This window comes from Rhinatrema bivittatum, chromosome 2, assembly GCF_901001135.1.
Source record: "Rhinatrema bivittatum chromosome 2, aRhiBiv1.1, whole genome shotgun sequence".
Taxonomy (NCBI): Eukaryota; Metazoa; Chordata; class Amphibia; order Gymnophiona; family Rhinatrematidae; genus Rhinatrema; species Rhinatrema bivittatum.
Window position 1 is genome coordinate 734,821,215 of NC_042616.1, and position 26,482 is coordinate 734,847,696.

General features: G+C 45.2%; 1 protein-coding gene across 6 annotated transcripts in view; it reads left to right on the plus strand.

Moving 5' to 3' along the window:
- Nucleotides 1–26,482, plus strand: part of ZHX1 (zinc fingers and homeoboxes 1) — a 114,969-nt gene that overhangs the window by 55,174 nt on the left and 33,313 nt on the right. For all 6 annotated transcript variants that reach the window (XR_003854913.1, XR_003854912.1, XM_029591885.1 and 3 more), the window contains exon 3: nt 23,292–26,140. Coding sequence is in view for 4 of the 6 variants with exons in the window: in XM_029591885.1 (XP_029447745.1) it covers nt 23,486–26,137 (2,652 nt within the window). In the remaining 2 variants the exon portion in view is untranslated. The remainder of the gene's footprint in view (nt 1–23,291; nt 26,141–26,482) is intronic.

The window sequence follows — 26,482 nt, forward strand, 5'->3', positions numbered from 1 at the left end:
CCGAAGCAGAAAGCCTGTGAGGGAGGCAGTTGGACCGTTAGATGATCGAGGGGTTAAAGGGGCACTTAGAGAAGATAAGGCCATCGCGGAAAGATTAAATGATTTCTTTGCTTTGGTGTTTAATGAAGAGGATGTTGGGGAGGTACCCGTAATGGAGAAGGTTTTCATGGGTAAAGATTCAGATGGACTGAATCAAATCACGGTGAACCTAGAAGATGTGGTAGGCCTGATTGACAAACTGAAGAGTAGTAAATCACCCAGACCGGATGGTATACACCCCAGAGTTCTGAAGGAACTAAAAAATGAAATTTCAGACCTATTAGTAAAAATTTGTAACTTATCATTAAAATCATCCATTGTACCTGAAGACTGGAGGATAGCAAATGTAACCCCAATATTTAAAAAGGGCTCCAGGGGCGATCTGGGAAACTACAGACCGGTTAGCCTGACTTCAGTGCCAGGAAACATAGTGGAAAGTGTTCTAAACATCAAAATCACAGAACATATAGAAAGACATGGTTTAATGGAACAAAGTCAGCATGGCTTTACCCAGGGCAAGTCTTGCCTCACAAATCTGCTTCACTTTTTTGAATAAGTTAATAAACATGTGGATAAAGGTGAACCGGTAGATATAGTATACTTGGATTTTCAGAAGGCGTTTGACAAAGTTCCTCATGAGAGGCTTCTAGGAAAAGTAAAAAGTCATGGGATAGGTGGCGATGTCCTTTCGTGGATTGCAAACTGGCTAAAAGACAGGAAACAGAGAGTAGGATTAAATGGACTATTTTCTCAGTGGAAGGGAGTGGGCAGTGGATTGCCTCAGGGACCCTTACTTTTCAATATATTTATAAATGATCTGGAAAGAAATACGACGAGTGAGATAATAAAATTTGCAGATGACACAAAATTGTTCAGAGTAGTCAAATCACAAGCAGATTGTGATAAATTGCAGGAAGACCTTGTGAGACTGGAAAATTGGGCATCCAAATGGCAGATGAAATTTAATGTGGATAAGTGCAAGGTGATGTATATAGGGAAAAATAACCCATGCTATAATTACACAATGTTGGGTTCCATATTAGGTGCTACAACCCAAGAAAGAGATCTAGGCGTCATAGTGGATAACACATTGAAATCGTCGGTTCAGTGTGCTGCAGCAGTCAAAAAAGCAAACAGAATGCTGGGAATTATTAGAAAGAGAATGGTGAATAAAACGGAAAATGTCATAATGCCTCTGTATCGCTCCATGGTGAGACCGCACCTTGAATACTGTGTACAATTCTGGTCGCCGCATCTCAAAAAAGATATAATTGCGATGGAGAAGGTACAGAGAAGGGTTACCAAAATGATAAGGGGAATGGAACAACTTCCCTATGAGGAAAGACTAAAGAGGTTAGGACCTTTCAGCTTGGAGAAGAGACGACTGAGGGGGGATATGATAGAGGTGTTTAAAATCATGAGAGGTCTAGAACGGGTAGATGTGAATCGGTTATTTACTCTTTCGGATAGTAGAAAGACTAGGGGGCACTCCATGAAGTTAGCATGGGGCACATTTAAAACTAATCGGAGAAAGTTCTTTTTTACTCAATGCACAATTAAACTCTGGAATTTGTTACCAGAGGATGTGGTTAGTGCAGTTAGTATAGCTGTGTTTAAAAAAGGATTGGATAAGTTCTTGGAGGAGAAGTCCATTACCTGCTATTAAGTTCACTTAGAGAATAGCCACTGACATTAGCAATGGTAACATGGAATAGACTTAGTTTTTGGGTACTTGCCAGGTTCTTATGGCCTGGATTGGCCACTGTTGGAAACAGGATGCTGGGCTTGATGGACCCTTGGTCTGACCCAGTATGGCATTTTCTTATGTTTTCTTATCTCTTTGGAGATATGGTGTCCAGAACTGAACACATTACTCGATATTCCTCTCTCTATGCAGCCCAGAATTCTTCTGGCTTTAGCTATAGCCTTGTCACATTGTTTCTCAGACTTCAGATCATTAGACACTAGGGATGTGAATCGTTTTAGGACGATTAAAATTATCCTCCGATAATTTTAATATCGTCTTAAACCGTTATGGAACACAATACAATAGAGATTCTAACGATTTATCGTTATAAATCGTTAGAATCGTGAGCCGGCACACTAAAACTCCCTAAAACCCACCCCCGACCCTTTAAATTAAATCCCCCACCCTCCCGAACCCCCCCCCAAATGAGTTAAATAACCTGCGGGTCCAGCGGCGGTCCGGAACGGCAGCGGTCCGGAACGGGCTCCTGCTCCTGAATCTTGTTGTCTTCAGCCGGCGCCATTTTCAAAATGGCGCCGAAAAATGGCGGCGGCCATAGACGAACACGATTGGACGGCAGGAGGTCCTTCCGGACCCCCGCTGGACTTTTGGCAAGTCTCGTGGGGGTCAGGAGGCCCCCCACAAGCTGGCCAAAAGTTCCTGGAGGTCCAGCGGGGGTCAGGGAGCGATTTCCCGCCGCGAATCGTTTTCGTACGGAAAATGGCGCCGGCAGGAGATCGACTGCAGGAGGTCGTTCAGCGAGGCGCCGGAACCCTCGCTGAACGACCTCCTGCAGTCGATCTCCTGCCGGCGCCATTTTCCGTACGAAAACGATTCGCGGCGGGAAATCGCTCCCTGACCCCCGCTGGACCTCCAGGAACTTTTGGCCAGCTTGTGGGGGGCCTCCTGACCCCCACAAGACTTGCCAAAAGTCCAGCGGGGGTCCGGAAGGACCTCCTGCCGTCCAATCGTGTTCGTCTATGGCCGCTGCCATTTTTCGGCGCCATTTTGGAAAATGGCGCCGGCTGAAGACAACAAGATTCAGGAGCAGGAGCCCGTTCCGGACCGCTGCCGTTCCGGACCGCCGCTGGACCCGCAGGTTATTTAACTCATTTGGGTGGGGTTCGGGAGGGTGGGGGATTTAATTTAAAGGGTCGGGGGTGGGTTTTAGGGGGTTTTAATGTGCCGGTTTTGCGATTTTTAGATTTTTCACGATTTTTCACGATATTTTACCCCCCCAAACGGCAACAATACGATTCCCTCCCCCTCCCAGCCGAAATCGATCGTTAAGACGATCGAGGACACGATTCACATCCCTATTAGACACTATCACCCCAAGGTCTCTTTCCTGCTCCATGCACATCAGCCTTTCTCCCCCCATCGAATACAGTTCATTCAGATTTCCACTCCCCATATGCAAGACTCTGCACTTCTTGGCATTGATTCTCAGCTGCCATATCTTCGACCACACTTCCAGCTTCCTTAAATCCCGTCTCATTCTCTCCACTCCTTCCGGCGTGTCCACTCTGTTGCAGATCTTAGTGTCATCCGCAAAAAGACAAACCTTACCTTCTATCCCGTCCGCAATGTCGCTCACAAAGATATTGAACAGGACAGGTCCCAACACCGATCCTTGCGGTACACCGCTTAAAACCGCTCTCTCTTCAGAGAGAGTTCCATTTACCATCACACATTGTCTTCTGTCCGTCAACCAGTTTGCAATCCAGGCCACTACCTCGGCTCTCACTCCTAAGCTTCTCATTTTATTCACCAGTCTTCTATGCGGGACCGTATCAAAAGCTTGGTCCCGCATAGGGACCAAGCTTAGCTTTCTACCTGGAGTGGTCAGAAGCCCATAGACAGTCCACCCAACTTTTTATTTTTTTTGCTAGGAATAGGTTGGAGTATTGCTGTTGTCAGACATACACTATCAAATTGGCTAGCAGATTTCTTCTCCTTCTGTTATGCCCAGGCAAGACTGCATCTTGGGGGCCATGTCAAGGATCATTCTGTCTGAGCCATGGCAACATCAGCCCACTTGCGAGCAGTTCCTGTGCAGGAGATTTGCAAGGCTGCGACATAGTGTTCTCTCCACACATTCACATCTCACTATTGTTTGGATAGGGATGGCTGATGCAATAGTAGGTTTGGTCAATCTGTCCTTTGGAATCTATTTGAGGTATAGAATCTAACTCTTTCCCGCCTTGGGCCTGTTGTTTGGGTTCAGGCTGTCTCCCCCTCTGTTACCAACAGTACCATTGCTGTGCTTATGGCACCCGGTTTGGGTGTGTGTTAGTCTCCTTTTATGTTAGGGAGCAGCCTGTAGCTAGGGATTCACCCATGTGTGAGGACTACCTCTGCTTGTCCTCTGAGAAAGCAAAGTTGCTTACCTGTAATAGGTGTTGTTCAAGGCAGCAGGATATTAATCCTCACGAAATCAGTCTACCACCTCATGGAGTTGAGTTTCTCCTAATTTTTTTGTTTATATATAATTCTATTTTATAAGACTATAAGACTAAAGAGACATAGACACGTGATATAGGGCATGCCCAGTGTGGCAAGTCAGAGTTCAAGAAGCTTTGATATGTTTTCCATGTTGGGGCTCCTTCTAGTGATGTCACCCATGTGTGAGGACTAACATCTTGCTGTCCTTGGAGAACACCTGTTACAGGTAAGTAACTCCCCTTTCTCGCAACTGTCTAATGCCAATCCCTTCATTTACACCCCTCTCTGCACCCTTTCCAATCCGTTGTCTGTCCATATTCCCTCTGATCTGCATACACAAACACACTACCAGCTCCGTGCTCTCTTACACTTTACATTCACCTCCAGTCCCCTCACTCAGACTGCCTAACCTCATCTTTCTTGGCCCACATCCTTTTTAATCCTTTCATTCATACTTACACCTTAAAAATATCTCCTTACTACTTACTCCCATCTCCCCATCCTTTCTCATTAATCCCTTCCTATTCCTGCTGCCAATTCCTTTTTTGATTTTTTTTTTTTTTTTGCTAGTGTCTCTCTCCTCTCAACTGGCTGATGCTGTCAGTCCAAGTGTGGTAATTGATGTGCAGCAGCAGCAGTGCTTTGGGCTACTTCTCTTCACAAGCAGCCCAAGGATGGACTGCTGCACTTCTAACTACATGATGCAAAGTGTGTCAGCCTGACAAATCTATCTTATGTGTATTCATCATGGATATCCTGAAAACCCGATTGGCTAGATGTGTCCTTAGGACTGAGTTGAGAACCCCTTCTTTAAAGGATAGTACTGAATAAGAGATCATATCTGATTTCAAGATAGTGAAACCAGAGCCAGAGGGATACTAGAGTGCAGAGGAAAAAATTTGATTGACAGAAAAAAAAAGAGGCAGTTAATGTAGGGTTTAAAACATGTTTGGATAAATTCCTGGAGGAGAAGTCCATAAACTGCTGTTAATCAATAGGGAATAGCCACTGCTTATTGCCAGCATTAGTAGCAAAGTATCTGTTTAATGATTGGTTACTTGCCAGGTACTTGTGACTTGGATTGGCCACTGTTAGAGACAAGATACTGAGCTTGATGGACCCTTTGTCTGATCCAGTATGGCATATTTTATGTTCTAGGTGATAGTTTTTGCACAGGTTAGTGAAGAGACCTAATCTAGAATATTGTCCATTTATGGACTGCCTCCATCCTATGGATCATAGGATGGAGGCAGTCCAGCGAGAAGCTACCAAAACAGTGTGGTGACTGCACCAAAAGCCATATGAAATTAGATTAAAGGATCTAAATATTTATACCCAGATGGATATGAGACAGTCAGGTGCCGGAAGCAAACCTTTCTCAGGGGGGAAAAATGTTCTAGGACAAGAGGTAACCGGAGAGTGGCAGAATCAGACTAAGAATGGTGGATGCATAGAACGGTGGAAATAGCGGAGACCAAAAAATATAAGAAAACCTGGGATAATCACAGAGGATCCTTTAATGGCGAGGATGTGAGGGGGAGGTTGGGGGTCAGATGAAGTCTGTGGTATGCACCAGGAGGAAAGTGAGGCTGGGTGGGTGGCACCTATGATCCTTGTTTGCTATCATATTCTATGAGAGTGGTAGGAACAGAGCTGGAACGTTCAGTATTTGCAGACCACTCGCCCTTCACTCCCTCAAGAGCCAGAAGTGAGATGGTAAGGATGAAATGGTAGATAAAGGATGTATGACCAAATGATCCAGTAAGCCTAGGGGTAACCAAGTTGTTAGCAGCCAGGTAACATGCCAGGCTGTTCATAACTGGGTACTATCTGCTAAGGATGGGGAGACCCAAGAGGCTGGAAGTTTGGGAAACAGCTTCTCTACTTTGGTTGTAGTTTAGATTATTGAATATTTTGATGAAAGACATGGAAGTACAATGGGTGTTTGAATTAAGTATGGAATCTTATAAGCTCATCTGCTGGGATTGGAAGAGGAGGAGGGATAGAGAATCACAAAGGAATTTAAAAAACAGAATGAGGAGTGATATTCTACAAACTGCCATGCTTGCAGGGATACGTCTGGGATATATCCTTGCAGTGTAGACAGTAATAACTGGGCAGAGTGAATGTCCTATTGGTATTTTCTGATGTCACCTACTGGGTAGAATGTTAAATTTGAGAAGACTATTTCTTAAGATTTGCATATATGTAGATTAGACGGTTAGCTTTATTATTTGATTTTTACAAAGAAAAAAATATGTGCATGTATATTAGACACATGGCAATAGATGCGCAAAGGGGTTGAATTAGCATAAGTTTCAATCTTGTAAGCAGCAACACCATTTAATAAGGCCTGAACACTAGCCACAAATGTACAACTTCTATTCACTAATCACCTTGGATCGGTGAGAAGAGCTGGGCACTCTGGCTCTGAACTCTCTTGAGGACTCCCATTAAGAAATGTAAATACTAATAGCAAAATGGTGTTTGAAGGGAAATAAGATTGTCTGTCTGTGGTGAGGTCGGAGGAGAGAAGCAACTATTTTCTTTTTTTAAAAGATAGCTAAAAGCTGATCTGGAGAATGAAAAAAAATGTACTTTTAAACTAAATAGGACAGCCTAAAAGTCTAAACAGAATTATCCAAGTTTAGAAATTTATAGAGAAAGATGGAGATTGTGGAAGTATTTGTTGAAAATATGAATTCCCCTATGTTTGTGAACTGTAGTTTTACTTCCCTAGTCCTCATTCTGTCTCTCTCCACAACAATGACTTTTCCCTGCTATTTGTCGATTAAATTTAAATTTCCTAATTGAAGCTTTGAAGGAGCTCAGAGCCCTTATGGCCAGCAGTTTTTATTGGTCAAGTATGAGGTGAGTGAGTGAAAAATGTATTTTTACTTTTGATACATAATTTTATACTTTAAGGAAATTTAATTCTAAATGCTTATGAGAGATGTGCGAATGGACAGTAGCTAGGGTTGAGGCCTTGACGATTGGCGCTACTGCTCACAAGTTTTAGACTTGTGCTAATTCAACCCCTTTGTGTGTTTGCAACTTGATTTTGTAGTCCAAGTTTGATTCTACAAAACTTGAAACAAAATAGGCAGATTTTATTTAAAGATAATTCTTTATAATTACCTCCCAAGCCATTAATTACATATCATTGCTCTAAATAATTGAAGCAGTAAATGGCTTCACAGTACAATATAGGAATTGGTTGTATTCATCTACTATTTTTTAAATTTGTCTTTTAAATTTAAGTCTCTTATCCAAACTTTGTGTGTATAAGAACAGGAAATACACAATTATAAATCAAACAAATACAAACTTTTTCCACAAGAAAATAAAAAATAAATGTTTAATCACACAAATTTGAGGTAGGAGGAATCAAAAGAAACCATATATCATGCAATGATCAAATATATAGAAATAAAATACACTTGTGGAAAAAATACTAAGTTTAATGGTTTTTGTTGCTAACATGTATTGAAGAAAGTTTTAGATTCTGAGGATGAAACTAGCTTTAAGATTTTGTGTATTTCTTCTTGTGTATTCAGTGACCTGTCGGAAACTATATACTGTATAGAAGATAATACAAGGCCTTTAAAGATTAGGAATCAAGAACATCTTAGTAATTTTAGGATACACCACCATCTTCTACGTTCATATGTGAAAATAATTTGTCATTTCTGTTATCACTCATGAGAGGGCATTGAAGCTGATTAGAGGAGGTAATTGGCAAGGTGAGTTATTTAAGAGGCATGGTGTATTTTTTCCTTGGATAATTCTTGTAACTTTGAGTAAGTTGCTTTGTCCTCCATTCCCTCATGTACCAATTTAGATTATAAGTCCTTTTTGGGGCAAGGGCCTACCTACTGTACCATGGGTTTGAAAAGATGAATAATTCGAAATCCAAATGTTTTAAGATGAATTTTTGTATTGCTGGATAGGATCAGTGAACCTTTAATCGCATCTTATCTTTTAGCAAGTTTTTTAGAAAAACAAAATGTGCTGGATTTTGAAAGCTCTATGCGCATCGGGCCTATTTTATAAAGGCCTGGCGACGCGCGTAAAGCCCCAGGATGCGTCTAAGTCCCAGGACTTTAAAAAAGGGGCTTCTGGGAGCAGGGCCAGAGGCCTCTGGCACAGCGGCCATTTGCTGCTGTGGTGGGGGATCGCGTGCCACTGGTACGCGCAACCTGTGCCTGCCCAGAGGCAGGCGCAGAAGTTAAATTAAAATTTTGGGGGGGTTTAGGATAGGGCTGGGGGAGGGGATAGGTTAGGGGAAGGAGTGGGAAGGTTAGATTAGGGGGGAGGGAATGGGTGAAGGCCGCGGGTGTCGGCACGCACAGGGTGCACAATTGTGCACCCCCTTGCGTGCGCCGACACCCAATTTTATAACACGCGTGTACCTGCGCTCACATGTTATAAAATCGGGCGATCATGTGTGCGAGCCGGATAGCGCACGCAGATATATGCCCACACGTACCTTTGAAAATCTACCCCAGTAAGCATATGGTGGGTTTTTTTCCATTTTGTCAGACCGTAACATTGAGGTCACAGGTGGAAAGTAGTGGTAGGAGGCCAATAAAATACATAATTGCTGGTAGAGGAGCTATTGGTGGCTGGAGCAGTAGCACTAGCAAAGATCCCCAGGCTTTGCCAGTCGAAGAAGAGGAGCAGTTGCCAGTGGTCAGAGCAACCTGGCTAGGGAGGAAGAAGAGGAGGAGTCACCAACAGAGAAAGCAACGCTGATGAAGTTCCTTAGGTCTTGCCAATTGAAGAAGATGCGCTGGCAGCCAGAGAAGTGGGATGGGCAGGGTTCTCCAACTGAAGAGAAAAGAGAAGGAACCAGAATTTGAGCAGTAGGAGAATGCGAGGGGGGGAAAGAATGCGATAAGTGAAGGGGGAAGGTGTGAGAGTTTGGGAAAGAGTACAGGGGTAGAGAAACATTGTGGAGTGGGGAGGCTGCAGGTGTAGGGGGAGAGTTGAGGGAGTTGAATGCAAAGGGATAAGTGTGGGATTGGGGAAAGGTGAAAGAAAGCATAAAATGCCATCTCTTTTAAGTTGTTATACAAATCTATACTTGTTTCCCTTGTTTAAGAGATTGTACTTTCTTGATTCTTCAGACTTGTTCACAGGAGTCTCTTCTTTGATATAACTGGATATCATATAAACTGAATATAAGCACAATATAAATTCAGCTGACAGAAGTTCATCACTTTGCTTAAGAGAATCCTTGCAGAACTTTATTTTTTTTTTAGCAAGAGAGAAACGCACACAAAAAAAATCACTGAAAATATAACCTAAGTAAACACCAGAAACCACAAGTGTTCAGCAATATACATATGCAGGGCTGAAAATCCCTAGGCCCTAAAAAATTTGGCAACTGGTGCTTGCCACCAACTAGGCTGAGGCTAGTTGGGCTGAGGCCCAAGAGAAACACCACTGCAACCAGAACATGAGAGGTAGAGAGAAACTGGGAAGATGAGGCTTGGGAAAGGAGGAAAGCAGCACCTGGAGGGAGGGAAATAAAGGAAAGTAAACCCGAGGAAGGGAAAAGCAAACAAGAAAAATAAGCAAAATAAATCTCTTCCTTCCTCCACCCCCTCATCCACCAAAGAAAAAACAAAAACTAAGCAAAATAAACACAAAAAAGGAAAGTTTCTTGGTTGGCTCCAAGTTTTGTACATATTATCCACCCTGTTTAAAGCTTATCCTGCTCATCTACAAGTGCATTCACTCCGCAGATCCTCTCCTCTCACTACAACCCTCCTAGTGAACTGAATGTAGTAACTACTCTGTACAACTCCTTGTTGCACTGATTTTTTTAAGTCTTCTTGTGCGGAACTCTTCCTATCGTAGCATCATCTCAGGTTCTATTCTGAAACAACTCTTGACAGTTAAGTAGGTAGCAGCACCTTATCTTAACTTTGCGCTGTTTGTGTATGTATGTACAGTATGTGTACAGATATGCATCTCATTTTTCTGTCAAGAAAAACAAAAAAATGAAAAATACCACTAAATACAATAACTTGTGTTAGAAGCAATACCTCACAACTTGTTTATCTGAAATTTTTTTTAAAGGTGATTGGTGAGAGTTTCATACCAATATAAATCAATGGAAATTCAATACTATACGATGAAGCCTATTATGAAGGTCATAATACATAGGTTCTTGAGTAAAAGATAATCACACTGGGCACATTGGTACCTTCCTCATAGTTAGCAGTGAATGATGACACAGACTTAATTGGCATCTCAGAGACATGGTGGAAGGAGGATAACCAATGGGACAGTTCTATACCAGGGTACAAATTATATCTCAATGACAGAGAGTAGCATCTGGGAAGTGGGTGGCACTTTAAGTTCGGGATGGCATAGAGTCTAACAGGATAAAAATCCTGCATAAGACTAAATGCACAGTCGAATCTTTATGGGTAGAAATATCTTGTGTGTTGGAAGAGTATAGTAATAGGAGTATCTACCATCCACCTTGTTAAGATGATGAGACATACAGTCAAATCCTAAGGGAAATAAGGGAAGCTAACCAAATTGGTAGAGCAGTAATAATGGCAGGTTTCAATTACCCCAATATTGACTGGGTAAATGTAACATCAGGACAAGCTAGAGAGAGAAAGTTCCTGGATGGAATAAATGACAGTTTTATGGAGCAATTGGTTCAGGAACCGAGGAGAGAGGGAACAATTTTAGATTTAATTCTCTGGAGCACAGGATTTGGTGAGCAAGATAACTGTGGTGGGGCTGCTTGGCAATAGTGATCATAAGATGATCAAATTTGAATGACAGTAAGTAAATCCATGGCTCTAATGCAAAACTTTCAAAAGGGAAACTTTGATCAAATTAGAAAAAGGAAAAAAAAAAACATCCTAGAAGCACAGTCCAGATGTATTCCACACATTAACAGGCTGATACAGTAAAGTGCGCTCCAGCGGAGCGCAGTTAGCTCTCATTTGGCCGTGCGTTTTCAACGCGCTATTTTTACCCCTTATACAGTCGAAAACATGCGGCCACCCCCCTGAAACTAATAGCGCCCGCAACATGCAATTGTATGTTGATGGGCCTATTAGTTATTCCCGTGCGATACAGAAAGTAAAATGTGCAGCCAAGCCACACATTTTACTTTCAGAAATTAATGCCTGCCAAAGGCTGGCGTTAATTTCGGCCAGCACTAGGAAAGTGTACAGAAAAGCAGAAAAAACTGCTTTTCTGTACACCCTCCGACTTAATATCATAGCGATATTAAGTCGGAGGCCCCAAAATTAAAAAAAAAATTAAAAATTTGCCCTTGGGTTGGAAGTTCTCTTAGTTCCCTTGGGTTGTTACAGTTCTCTATTCCCTGTTCGATGTAAACCGACCTGATATGGTATTTAACCATGAAGGTCGGTATAGAAAAATGCTAAATAAATAAATAAAAGACAGACGCTCAATTTAGCCAGGGTCCATTTTTCGAAGCCATGGCTGTCAGCGGGTTCAAGAACAGATGCCGGTAAAATTGAGCGTCGGCTGTCAAACCCGCTAACAGCCGTCGCTTCTATCAAAAAGGAGGCACTAGGGACGCGCTAGTGTCACTAGCGCCTCTTTTTACCATGGGCCCTAATTTACATACCCGGGCTTTCTGAATCGCGCGCCCAGAAGAGTGGCCTGTGCGCGCATCGGGAGAGAGGGCGCTCCCCGCCTCTCCCGCGTGTTTTTCTGTATTGGCCTGTAAGAAAGGTGGAAGGAAGGTGTTAAAAGAGGGCTCACCTCTATCTGATAACGTAATGAATACCAGCTTCAAAACAGTTATAGAGAAAGAGATTTATTAATAGAGGAAATTAATAGAGGAAGGTGGAGGGTTCCCCTATGGGGCAAAAGCGGTACAACAAATGGTGTATATAATTCAGAATCTGCCCAGTGCTCTAACGTGTGCTCAGCTTATAAGGGTCCTGGGTTTGCTGATATCAGACATCTGCATAATCCACACACATTACCTTTAATAGCCAATCGATATATATTTTAGCATGTGTACATGTGCATGCTCTTACTGTAGGCCAGGGGCCTCTTGTTATCAGTAGAATAGACAAAGTTACTTCCGACCTCCCAGGAATGATGTCATCCGTGCTGGCTGATTCTCTGGTAAGCTCAGTGATCTTAGTGCTAACGATACATGTGCAGGATATATGCAATTCACTATTCTACATTTCCCCCTTTGAAGGGTGACGGCTAGGAACCCTTCACACCTATCTGCGTCGCATATCGTCTGTCTTAGGTTGTCCCGCCTAGTTAAGGCTAAACCTTACTGGCTAGAGACATTACCCGTCTTAGTACCAATATGCTCATTTTTCACAGATAGTCGTTACAGGTGATGGGGAATAGTTCAGTGTCATCATTAGAATCCAGGAGCATCAGGTTCAAGGTTTCAGCTTGATTGAGCATGATCCGAGTGCTGGTCTGTGTTATCAGCATTTCAGAGACTTGATCGCGGCATCTTCGTAGGCAGATACAGAGGCATGGTAAGCAAAGGCAGACTACAAGCCCAAGTAAGGCAATCGTACACATGGAGCCAATTAGAATTTTGAATCCTGAACCTAAACTAGAAAACCATGAGCCAAGGGATCCGAATGGATCACTGACATCAAGTCCTTTCCAGGTTTGCACTGGTACATGTGCAATTGACATCATGTTGCGGGTGATTTCTTCAATTACTTCACCCTTGTCGTCTATTTGAAGACATCAGTTACTGAGGTTAAATTTACCACATAATCCTCCTTCTGCAGCTAGTATGTAATCTAATGCTAGACGATTCTGGTAAATAGCATTCCGAAAACCCTTTTGCTGAGTGGCTAATATTCTCAGTGCTTTAGCAGTTTCATTAGTAATTATTTTAACAACAGCTTGCAATCTTATAATATGATTCAACATATAAATTGGAGTTCTATAACCCCAAGAGCCATCCTGAGCCCAGGAGGCTGGATCATAATATGCTATAATACGTTCTGGGGGCCATTCGTCATCTTTCCAGTTACCTATTCTAAGGTCTCTCTTCTTACATACATCTGAGTATGTACTATACACGGGCATCCCTAGTTGTTGACCCATCTGTAGGGGGATTAAGAAAAACGAGGGGCGTATAGTACCCCACGGTACAGGTTCCAAACCAATCAGTCGGTAAAGAGGCATGTGCGTATCGTCCACATATCCAGTATAGACCTCGTGGGGCAGGCCAAATGGTAGGGATCTTGCGGGTACCTCTTGAAAGAAGGGGCTCGGTAGTCCAAAGAGTTAGGTTTGGGATCACAGACGAGTTAGGCCAATGGGTGTACAGGATAGTGGTAGAGGAGGTGTAGTTAAGGGTGGTCTGATACATGCAAGAGGAATTGCCTACTGCTGTAGCATGATCCATGGTATAAGGTCTATGGATACACCAGGTAGGTATTATGGAGTGAGCCAATATCCATCGGGCTTTGTTAAATCGTGGGGGTAGAACAAGAGAGGAAACATTATAGGGTATGGACCAATTCCATTCTTTGGCTTCCCATGGCCAGTTACCTCCCATATCGGTACCACCACAAACATAACAGTTGGAAACATTAAGTGAGGTAGTAATGGCGTTAGCAAGGTCAATAAACAAATTTCGTGCAGTTTGGGATATGGGAAAGGGCTCATTAACATGCTGGTAAAATTCTTTAAAAATGGCAGAATGATCTAATGGACTCTTACGAGTTACAACCTTCTGAATATAGAAGAGTCCTCCAGGGTCAGTTCCTGAGGCATGAATTCGGATACCGAAAACATTACCCCATTTATCAAGGAATTCAGATGGGTTGAAAAGGGTAAAATTGAGTTTGTTACAAGTATTTAAGGCACAGTTTGACAAGCTCGGGACCAAAGTCAATGAAGCAGTCTTGGGGTTGTTATGCCAGGTGGCGAAGGCTACGCAATCCCAATAGGCACAATAAGAGTCAGCCTTACTTTCAGCACAGTGAGATTTAGGGGAACGAGTATATGGCCATCTTTTGGGGCACACGTACTTATGGTTATGCATATAGGTATGGTGCCAAGCCAAATCATTACCACATCTATAAGTCAAATCCCAAGATGCGGGCAGGGTACATACTTCGAAAATGAGGGAAACCGACCTTTCGGTAGGGAGCAAAAGGACAGATGCCATAACTGGACCCTGAGGAGTGTCTCCATTGTGGACTTGTATCCATTGTTGGGCGGGGGCTTCAGTAGGGTTAAAACAGGTAATGGTTGTCTGCACGTACATATGCTGTATCGTGTAGAATTATGGGAACAGTATGTAACTGTCCATTCACATTCGTAATGGGATTTGTATAGCAGAGTGGAAGTTTGTCGTACCGTCTATAGTGACTGAGATGCAAGCATCACAATTCGGGTCAGTGGTCCATACAGGGAGTATGCCACTCCAAAGGGACAACACACAAAAAAGGATAAACATGTTACTGCAAAAAGTCGATACCAAACTGGAAATACAAAAACAAACTGATAGTAACAAAGATGATAAACAAGACAACAAAAATACATATCCAGGTATCAAAGCTAAAGAAAAGGGGCTGTTGAAACATTTGAAACATTTTGGTCAAGTCCTTAAATGAGGGTAATTGTCCTTAAGTATCTGTGCGGCAGTCCGTATCCGTCAACTTGGGCTGTGGACGTATGTCTTTAAGATGAGTCCACACCGTATCTTGACCAAGTTTAAGAACATAAGAAAATGCCATACTGGGTCAGACCAAGGGTTCATCAAGCCTAGCATCCTGTTTCCAACAGTGGCCAAAGCAGGCCATAAGAACCTTGCAAGTACCCAAAAACTAAGTCTGTTCCATGTAACCATTGCTAATGGCAGTGGCTATTCTCTAAGTGAACTTAATAGCAGGTAATGGACTTTTCCTCCAAGAACTTATCCAATCCTTTTTTAAACAAAGCTATATTAACTGCACTAACCACATCCTCTGGCAACAAATTCCAGAGTTTAATTGTGCGTTGAGTAAAAAAGAACTTTCTCCAATTAGTTTTAAATGTGCCCCATGCTAACTTCATGGAGTGCCCCCTAGTCTTTCTACTATCCGAAAGAGTAAATAACCGATTCACATCTACCCGTTCTAGACCTCTCATGATTTTAAACACCTCTATCATATCCCCCCTCAGTCGTCTCTTCTCCAAGCTGAAAAGTCCTAACCTCTTTAGTCTTTCCTCATAGGGGAGTTGTTCCATTCTCCTTATCATTTTGGTAGCCCTTCTCTGTACCTTCTCCATTGCAATTATATCTTTTTTGAGATGCGGCGACCAGAATTGTACACAGTATTCAAGGTGCGGTCTCACCATGGAGCGATACAGAGGCATTATGACATTTTCCGTTTTATTCACTATTCCCTTTCTAATAATTCCCAACATTCTGTTTGCTTTTTTGACTGCCGCAGCACACTGTACCGACGATTTCAATGTGTTATCCACTATGACACCTAGATCTCTTTCTTGGGTTGTAGCACCTAATATGCAACCCAACATTGTGTAATTATAGCATGGGTTATTTTTCCCTATATGCATCACCTTGCACTTATCCACATTAAATTTCATCTGCCATTTGGATGCCCAATTTTCCAGTCTCACAAGGTCTTCCTGCAATTTATCACAATCTGCTTGTGATTTAACTACTCTGAACAGTTTTGTATCATCCGCAAATTTGATTACCTCACTTGTCATATTTCTTTCCAGATCATTTATAAATATATTGAAAAGTAAGAGTCCTTGAGGCAATCCACTGCCCACTCCCTTCCACTGAGAAAATAGTCCATTTAATCCTACTCTCTGTTTCCTGTCTTTTAGCCAGTTTGCAATCCACGAAAGGACATCGCCACCTATCCCATGACTTTTTACTTTTCCTAGAAGCCTCTAATGAGGAACTTTGTCAAACGCCTTCTGAAAATCCAAGTATACTATATCTACCGGTTCACCTTTATCCACATGTTTATTAACTCCTTCAAAAAAGTGAAGCAGATTTGTGAGGCAAGACTTGCCCTGGGTAAAGCCATGCTGACTTTGTTCCATTAAACCATGTCTTTCTATATGTTCTGTGATTTTGATGTTTAGAACACTTTCCACTATTTTTCCTGGCACTGAAGTCAGGCTAACCGGTCTGTAGTTTCCCGGATCGCCCCTGGAGCCCTTTTTAAATATTGGGGTTACATTTGCTATCCTCCAGTCTTCAGGTACAATGGATGATTTTAATGATAAGTTACAAATTTTTACTAATAGATCTGAAATTTCATTTTTTAGTTCCTTCAGAACTCTGGGGTGTATACCATCCGGTCCAGGTGCTTACCTTGTAATAGGTGTTATCCCAGGACAGCAGGATGTAGTCCTCACGAAACCCACCCGCCACCCCGCGGAGTTGGGTCCGATACGTTTTATTATTTTATTTTTGGCTAACGCTAATTGCTACAAAACAGACTGAAGGGAGACCCCTGTGGCAGGGAATATCATGGCATGCTCAGTAGGCACTCTGGTGCCAGTCAAAAGTTTCATAGAAACTTTTAAAGAAGTTCTCCGTACATAGGGCTCCATTACTGATGTCACCCATATGTGAGGACTACATCCTGCTGTCCTGGGATAACACCTATTACAAGGTAAGCATTTTGCTTTCTGTGCGTAGGTCGTGAGGCATGGAGTTCCAAAGGTTTTGGCCAGCTATTGAAAAGGCTCTTTTAGTGCACTCTAGTATTTTGTGCACTCTAGTATTTCACTGGCTCTTCTTACTGCCTTATTGTGCTGTTTGGCATCCTGAAATCATCAGACATGATCACACCCAGATTTTTTCCCTCTTTGGTGATCATTAGCAACACCCCTCCCAACCTTCTATACCCAAAATGTTTGACTGAGTTTTTCTGTATGGGCTGAGCTAGTGTTACGGTTTAGGCAGATCAGAAGGTAGAAGGTGGATCCTTGGGCCAACCTACCGGTGGATGGGCAGGCCAGGAGGCGGAGACAGTAGCAGGCAAGGTTTCACCCGGAGCCCGGGACCCCCCCCCAAGAGGAGCCCGTAGGGGCCCGAACCCTTGGGACTTAGGAGCTGCTGTGAGGATCAGAGAGGGTCGTGAGGAGTAGAGATACAAGTCCAGTAACAGCCTGGAAGCCTACCAGGAAAGTCAGAGAGTCACTGAAGAAAGGCCCGAAATGGAGTGCGACCCAGATAGCCTGGCTAAAGGGCAGGCAGGCTGTGGAGCAGTAAGAGGCAAGCCGGGGTCTAGGCGGGCAGCAGGAAGAGAAGTAGTCCGAGGCAAACCGGAGTCGTGGCGGCCAGCAGGCAGAAGCGTAGTCAGAGGCAAACCAGAATCAGCAGAACGCAGAGAGACAATCAGGAAGCGCAACTGGCAACAACTAAGCAGTTGGGAACCTCGTTGCAAGGCACTTGAGTAACGGCTGGGCGCCGGTTATATCGGGAGTTGGGCGTGAGGTCATCAGAGTAGGCGGAGCCGGGCTTCCGGGAGCATGACGCACAAGACGGGCGTCTTTGCGTGCGAGGCCGGCGAAGGACGAGTCAACAATGGCATCCGTCACGTGGAAGAGGAGCGAGCAGGGGGAGCTCCGGAACCTGGGCCCTGCGGGAGCCTGCGGGTGCCGGCACGGAGGTAGGAAGTTCTGAGCCCGATCAGAGGGGAAGCGGTCGGGACCGCAACAGTACCCCCCCTTTACGGCCCCTCTTAAGTGGGCCAGGTTTATCCGGATGTTCCAGATGAAATTGGCGGAGAAGGGACTTGTCCAGGATGTTACAGCTGGGTTCCCAAGTGTTATCCTCGGCACCGCAACCTTCCCAGGCGAGGAGATACTCCCATCTGCGGTTGTGGAATCGTACGTCGAATACCTCGCGTACTTGGAACGTGGGATCCTTGGCGACAGGGGTAGTCGAAGGATCCGGAGGCTTGCGATGATAGCGGGAGAGGACCAGAGGTTTCAACAGCGAGACGTGGAAGACATCATGGATCCGGAGTGAGGATGGCAACCTCAATCGGTAGGACACGAGACCTACTCGCTCAGCAATCCAGAAGGGACCACAGAATCTGGGGGCGAAGCGTCTCGAGGGAAGCCGAAGATGAATATTCTTCGTACTCAACCATACCCGGTCTCCTGGCAAGTACGTGGGTGCCGGGCGTCGGTGGCGGTCAGCTGTGCGCTTGGCAGTGGCAGCTGCGAGGTTTAGCTTGTCCTGAGTAGTTTGCCAGAGAGTCTGTAGTTGTTGTGCCGTCATCTGGGCAGCCGGGGAGACACTGGACGTATGACTGGGAAGTGGAGGCCTAAATTGCTTCCCATATACCAGCTGGAAGGGAGAGAGTCCAGTAGCAGCATGAACCTGATTATTGTAGGCGAACTCAGCCCATGGCAGAAGCTCAGTCCAATTATCCTGTCTTTCATTAATGAAAAAACAAAGAAATGGATGCCACAAGATAGTCCTTTTCAATGTTTAATCAAGGAGACGCACAATTCTTAAAAACATGCCCTGTTTCATTAATGAAAGCCCGTAGAAAGGTCTTTAGAGAGCGGTTCATCCTCTCTGACTGACCATTACTTTGGGGGTGAAACGCGGTGGAAAAACTGAGTTGTACCTTGAAGCACTTGCAGAGGGCCCTCCAGTATCGTGCGGTGAATTGGGGCCCACGATCCGAAACAATGTCCACGGGAAGTCCATGGATCTGAAAAATATGTTGGGCGAACAAGAGGGCCAATTCCGGTGCTGATGGTAGCTTGGGTAATGGGACGAAATGTGCCATCTTCAAGAAACAGTCGACAGTGACCCAAATAACCGTTTTCCCCTGGGACAAGGGCAGGTCGACCATAAAGTCCGTGGCCAAGTGGGTCCACGGTTCTGCAGGCACCGGGAGAGGCTGCAACAGGCCACAGGGAGGACCCGGACTGGGTTTTTGTTGAGCACATGTGGGGCATGAACTCACATAGGTATGAACGTCCTGTCGCAAATTAGGCCACCAGTAGAACCGGTTGAGGAGCTCCAAGGTCCGTTGTCGTCCGGAATGTCCTCCAGTGAGGGAGTCATGGGCCCAACGTAGGACTTTTAGCTAGTCTCGCCGGGGAACTACGATCCTATCTTGGGAAAGGACCGTTAATGCGGAGTGGAGAACCTTACTGGGATCCAGGATGTATTGAGGAGGATCTCTTCCTCTGCCATGGAGGTCCTGGACAGGGCATCCGCCCGTAGGTTCTTAGCCGCAGGGCGATACTGAACGGTAAAATCAAATCGGCTGAAGAACATGGACCATTGGGCTTGGCGAGGATTCAATCGTTGAGCTTGGGACAGAAATTCCAGGTTCTTGTGATCTGTGAATACGGTAATGGGGTGTCTTGCGCCCTCGAGCCACTGCCTCCACTCCTCCAAGGCAAGCTTGATTGCCAGGAGTTCCTTGTCTCCAATCGAATAATTCGCCTCAGCAGGGGAGAATTTCTTGGAGAAGTAGGAGCAGGGCAGTAGTTGTCCTGACGAGGAGTGTTGACTGAGGACTGCCCCTACGGCCACACTGGAGGCATCGACCTCCATGATGAAGGGCTTTGTTGGATCAGGGTGACGAAGGCAAGTATCTGCCAGGAACGCCTCTTTTAGGTCCAAGAATGCCTTCAAGGCGGCGTCAGGCCAGTTCCTGGCGTCAGCTCCCTTACGGGTTAAGGCGGTGAGGGGAGCGACTCGGTGAGAGTATCGAGGAGTAAAATGTCTATAAAAGTTGGCGAACCCTAGAAACCTTTGGAGGGCCTTGAGGCCCAGAGGCTGGGGCCACTTGGTTATGGCCGAGACTTTCTCAGGGTCCATCCTAAAGCCAGTGGAGGAGATAATGTATCCTAAGAAGGGCAGTGACTCGGCTTCGAAGATGCATTTTTCTAGTTTGGCATAGAGGTGGTTATCTTGGAGAGCCTGCAGAACTTGTCGGACGTGTTGGCGATGAGACTCCAGATCCTTGGAGAAGATGAGTACATCATCCAAGTACACTATCACGTGGGAATGTAGCATTTCACGTAGGACCTCGTTCATGAGGTTTTGGAAGACGGCCAGCGCATTGCAGAGTCCGAAGGGCATTACCAGGTACTCGTAATGCCCATCCCTGGTGTTAAAGGCCGTCTTCCATTCATCCCCAGGCCGGATACGGACGAGATTGTAGGCCCCTCGGAGATCTAGCTTGGTGAAAATGCGTGCCCCCTGAAGGCGGCCCAGTAGCTCAGGGATCAGAGGCAGAGGGTAGCGATCACGCTTAGTTATGGCATTCAAACCACGATAGTCAATACAGGGGTGGAGTGAGCCGTCCTTCTTAGCCATAAAGAAGAAGCCCGCTCCTGCAGGGGAACGAGACGGTCGAATGAAGCCTTTGGCCAGGTTCTCGGTAACATATTGAGACATGGCTGCAGTTTCCGGTAAGGACAGCGGATACACTTGGCCTCGAGGGGGCGTGGTGCCCGGTAGTAGGTCAATAGGGCAATCGAATGGCCGGTGCTGTGGAAGAATCTCTGACATTTCTTTGGAGAAGACGTTAGCAAAGGTTTGGTATGGCTCTGGCAGAAGGAGCGAGGAACAGAGCTGTATTGGCCTCCTGGGACGAGGAACTTGTAGGCAGTGAGTGAAGCAGTGGGGACTCCACTGGGTGAGCTGGAAGGTATCCCACTGGATGACTGGTGAATGGCACTGTAACCAGGGCAGACCCAGGACCAGGGGATGCACAGCCCGTTCAAGGATTAGGAGAGAGATCTCCTCAGAGTGAAGCAGTCCGGTCTGGAGGGTCAGAGGACCTGTGCAGCGGGTAACGGTCCCTGTGAGCAAGGTGCCACGAATGGAAGAAATGCGCAGCGGTGGAAGCTGGGGTTGCGTGGGAAGTAGAAGTTGGTCAACCAGGTCGGCGATGATGAAGTTGCTCTCAGCCCCTGAGTCTATAAAGGCACAAGTCTGAAGTTCCCCACCGGGATATTTAAGAGTCACTGGAAGGATGCAATGAGGAGCTGAGCCTGCAAAGCCTAGGAGTAGCTCCTCATGATGACCTAGGCTCGGTCATTTCCCGGACGTTCGGAGCAATTGGCGAGAAAGTGACCCTTGCCCCCACAGTAGAGGCACAGACCCAAGGAGCGGCGTTTCTTTCTCTCCTCAGGGGTCAGGGGAGACCTCCCCAGCTGCATGGGTTCTCTGGGAGTGGCGGAAGCAGATGGTACCCTGGGGCTTGGAAGCCATGCAGAACTAGGAGTTGGTGGTGGCATTCTGCGAACGGAGCAGTTCTCCTTATCTCGCTGCTGTAGATGACGATCCACTCTCCCAGCAATATCAATCAGGTCATTGAGGTCATCCGGGAGATCTCTGCCTGCGAGCTCATCCTTGATGCGGCTAGCTAGGCCCTCCAAAAAGATCCCTCTCAGGCAATCATCCCGCCAGCCAACTTCCATGGCTAATGTTCGAAAGTCTATCGTATAATCGGCCACGAGCGCGTCCCCTGCCTGAGGTGCAAGAGCTCCGAGGTGGCCGTGGTCTGGCGTGCGGGATCGTCAAAAGCAAGGCGGAAGTTCAGTACAAATTCTTGATGGTTCTGCAACAAGGGATCCTGATGCTCCCACATGGGCGAAGCCCAGTCCAGTGCCCTGCCATCCAGCAAGGAGAATATGTAGGCCACCTTGACTGCATCTGATGGGAACTGCGCGGGCAGAAGGGTGAAGCGTACATAGCACTGGTTCAAGAAACCTCGACATGCCTTGATGTCCCCTGCATAACGTGTTGGGGCAGGTAATTGGGTTGTCGAGACCGAGCTGGATACTGAGGCAGGAGGCGGGACAGAGGGAGCGGTGTCCAAGCAGCCGAGCAGTTGTTCTACAGTGGCGGCCAAGCTATCAATGCACTGCTGTTGCTGTTGGATGCGTTGTGCCATCCCCGGGATGGCATGGAGCCCTGGATTCTCTGCCGAGTCCATGGCCTTGCAAACTGTTACGGTTTAGGCAGATCAGAAGGTAGAAGGTGGACCCTTGGGCCGACCTACCAGTGGATGGGCAGGCCAGGAGGCGGAGACAGTAGCAGGCAAGGTTTCACCCGGGGCCCGAACCCTTGGGACTTAAGAGCTGCTGTGAGGATCAGAGAGGGTCGTGAGGAGTAGAGATACAAGTCCAGTAACGGCCTGGAAGCCTACCAGGAAAGTCTGAGAGTCACTGAAGAAAGGCCCGAAATGGAGTGCGACCCGGGTAGCCTGGCTAAAGGGCAGGCAAGCTGTGGAGCAGTAAGAGGCAAGCCGGGGTCTAGGCGGGCAGCAGGCAGAGACGTAGTCCGAGGCAAACCGGAGTCATGGCGGGCAGCAGGCAGAAGCGGAGTCAGAACAAACCGGGGTCTTTGGCGGGCAGCAGGCAGAAGCATAGTCAGAGGCAAACCAGAGTCGTGGCGGGCAGCAGGCAGAAGCGTAGTCAGAGGCAAACCAGAGTCGTGGCGGGCAGCAAGCAGAAGCGTAGTCAGAACGCAGAGAGACAATCAGGAAGCGCAACTGGCAACAACTAAGCAGTTGGGAACCTCGTTGCAAGGCGCTTGACTAACGGCTGGGCGCCGGTTATATCGGGAGTTGGGCGTGAGGTCATCAGAGTAGGCGGAGCCGGGCTTCCGGGAGCAGGACGCACAAGACGGGCGTCTTTGCGCGCGCGAGGCCGGCGAAGGACAAGTCAGCAATGGCGTCCGCCACGTGGAAGAGGGGTGAGCAGGGGGAGCTCCGGAACCTGGGCCCTGCGGGAGCCTGCGGGTGCCAGCACGGAGGTAGGCAGTTCTGAGCCCGATCAGAGGGGAAGCGGTCGGGACTGCAACAGCTAGCACACTTGACCACTTCCCAAGCTTTCCTAGGTTTCTTCACATATTTTGAGATGTATTTGAAATTTGAAAAGTGAGCAGAACAAGTTGTTGGTTTTTGTTTGTTTTTTTTTTGGGGGGGGGAGAGGGGAAAGAAGGTTACTAGATCTGAAAAGCCATAACTGTGTAGGGAATTTTTTCTTAGTTATTTGTATCATGTTTTCTTTTGTGCTTTTCTCACTCTAGGTAATTGGGCATTGGCGCATTTCACCTTTCAGCTACAAGGTATTATCCTGTTGTACTGCGAAAGAGCTAATAAGAGTACAGATGAATTTTAAGAAGTTGAAACAGACTTGAAGTACAAAAGGCTTTTTTTGTGTTAATTGAAGAAATACAAACATATACTAAAGATAATCCGACTAAAGACTTTCACTAATAAAATGGCAAGCAAACGAAAATCAACGACTCCTTGCATGGTCCTAGCCAGCGAGCAAGACCTTGATTTAGAAATGATTTCTGATTTGGATGTAGGTCCTCTAGTACACACGCCAGCAGATAATGCAGCAGCTGAGAGTGTTTCAAGTGAAGAAGAGATCCAAGAATTTACTGATCCAGACAATCAGCAAAATAAGAAAGTCGAAGGTGGTTACGAGTGTAAATATTGTTCATTTCAGACTCCAGACTTGAATATGTTTACTTTCCATGTTGATTCAGAGCATCCCACTGTGGTACTGAATTCATCCTATGTCTGTGTGGAGTGCAGTTTTCTTACTAAAAGATATGATGCTCTCTCTGAGCATAATGTAAAGTACCACCCTGGAGAGGAGAACTTTAAACTGACCATGGTAAAACGTAATAACCAGACCATCTTTGAGCAAACAGTTAATGATCTCATTTTTGATGGTATTTTTGTTCATGAAGAGAATCAACAACAGACTGAAAGTCCAACATCTGGAATCTCAATCAGCAAAACCCCTATAATGAAAATGATAAAGAATAAAGCAGAGAATAAACGAATTGCTGTTTCCCACAATTTAATTAATGAAAACCCTGCAGAAAATGAAACTGAAGCTGATCATGCCAAAGAACAAGAGGCAGAGGAGGAGGAGTTGGCTGATCCTTCTCCAGCAGTTTCAGAGTTGGTTAAGAAAAGTAATCCAGTTGTTACTAGTGCACAGGAGACACCTACCACTGTGGTTGCCCCAGCTACAGTACTGCAGCCTGGATTGGCACAAGTGATAACTACCATACAGACACAACACAATTCTAACCTAGTCCCAAAAGTCTTAATACCTGTAAATAGCATTCCTTCTTACAATTCTGCTTTGGATAACCATCCCCTGTTGCTCAACTCCTACAACAGATTTCCCTACCCAACAGTATCAGAAATTTCAGTTCTTTCTGCTCAGGCAAAATATACTGAGGAGCAGATTAAAATCTGGTTTTCAGCACAGCGTCTGAAACATGGGGTCAGCTGGACACCAGAAGAAGTAGAGGAGGCCAGAAAGAAGCAGTTCAATGGCACTGTGCACACAGTACCACAGACCATTACAGTTATTCCAGCTCAGATCTCCACGGCTGGTAATGGTTTGCCTTCCATTTTACAGACATGTCAGATAGTTGGCCAGCCTGGTCTGGTCCTTACACAAGTTGCGGGTGCCAACACAATACCTGTGACAACACCTATAGCTCTGACGGTAGCAGGAGTTCCCGGTCAGGCACAATTGCAGAAAAGTCACATTCAGACTCCTCAGCCTATTGCAGAAACAAAGCAAATGGCTGCTATTCCAGCTCCTCTGCTTACCAAACATGACTCTTCACAAATGAATGCAGATTCTTTTAATATGCGTGCAAAGAAAACAAAAGAGCAGCTAGCAGCACTAAAACTCAGCTACCTTAAAACTCAGTTTCCCCATGACTCAGAGATTGATAGGCTTATCAGACTAACAGGCCTGACTAAAGGTGAAATAAAAAAGTGGTTTAGCGACACAAGATACAACCAGAGGAATTCAAAGAGTAGTCATGGCATTCACTTCATCAATGATTCCAACAGCACTATTATTATTGATTCTAGTGATGAAATGTCTGAGACCTCCACGGTCATTACTCCACATCGTAAGCAATCCTGGAATGCCTTTCCAGATTTTACACCTCAAAAATTTAAAGAAAAAACTTCGGAACAGCTACAAGCTCTTGAAGAGAGCTTTCTCAAAAGTCCTATCCCAACAGATGAAGAGCTCAACAAACTAAGATCACAAACCAAACTGACCAGGAGAGAAATTGATGCCTGGTTTTCAGAAAAAAGAAAGTCCAAAGGTTTAAAAGAAGAAGCACAAGACTTGAATGAAAATAATGTGGATGCTGTGAAAGAAGAAATGGGAGAGAACTCACCTGGGAATGGAGGTGCTGTAAATAGGTCCGGGACTTCCATTTCTAACAAAATAAGCAAAAAGTCTCCTGAACAGTTGCACATGTTAAAAGGTGCATTTGTCCGCTCTCAGTGGCCCTCTGCAGAAGAGTATGACAAATTAGCAGAAGAAACTGGCCTTTATCGTAGTGATATTGTTAGTTGGTTTGGAGACACAAGGTATGCTTGGAAGAACGGCAATTTAAAATGGTACTATTACTATCAGTATGGCAGTGGCAGTACAAATGTTATGAATGGTCAAGCTTTTGTTAGAAGAAGAGGGAGAGGGCGACCCAGAAGCCGGGGAAGAGGCAGACCTCGAGGGAGGCCTAAAGGAAGGAGGGGAAGCAACTGGGACAGAGTGTCATCAACCATAAAATTTAAAACTGGAAAAGCGATACTTAAAGATTACTATTTAAAGCACAAATTCCTTAATGAACAAGACCTAGATGAACTTGTTGCCAAATCTCATATGGGATATGAACAGGTGCGAGAGTGGTTTGCAGAAAGACTGAAAAGAGAAGAGGCAGGGCTAGAGCCATTTGAGGAGAATGAAGAGAACGAGGGGGATGAAGATGACAATGAAGACCACGATGAAGAGGAAGAAAATGAAGAAACAGATGATAGTGATACATGGGAGCCCCCACGACACGTTAGGCGCAAAATGTCCAAGACAGATGATTGACATGTAAGTGGTTTATTATTTTGGCTTTGTTTGTTTTAAGTGTGTTATGTAGATATTATTTTGAAGAGCAAGGTGCCAATAAAGGTTTTAGGTTATATAGAGCTGAACTCTTAATTCTGCCCACTTAACTTTCTCTTCTTTTGCACCTGTACTTTTCCCCTAGATATCTTTTTTTTTTTCCATCTGGGAGAGTGCACCAGATTGTATTTGTTTCAATATTATTTGCCTCTGAGCACACAGAACTGAATATAGTCCTTGTAAGTTCTGTGCTCTAATTTTGTTTTTCTTCCATGTTGATACAGTGAAAAAATTTGAAGCAGCTAATTTTAAATGTTCAGCACATAT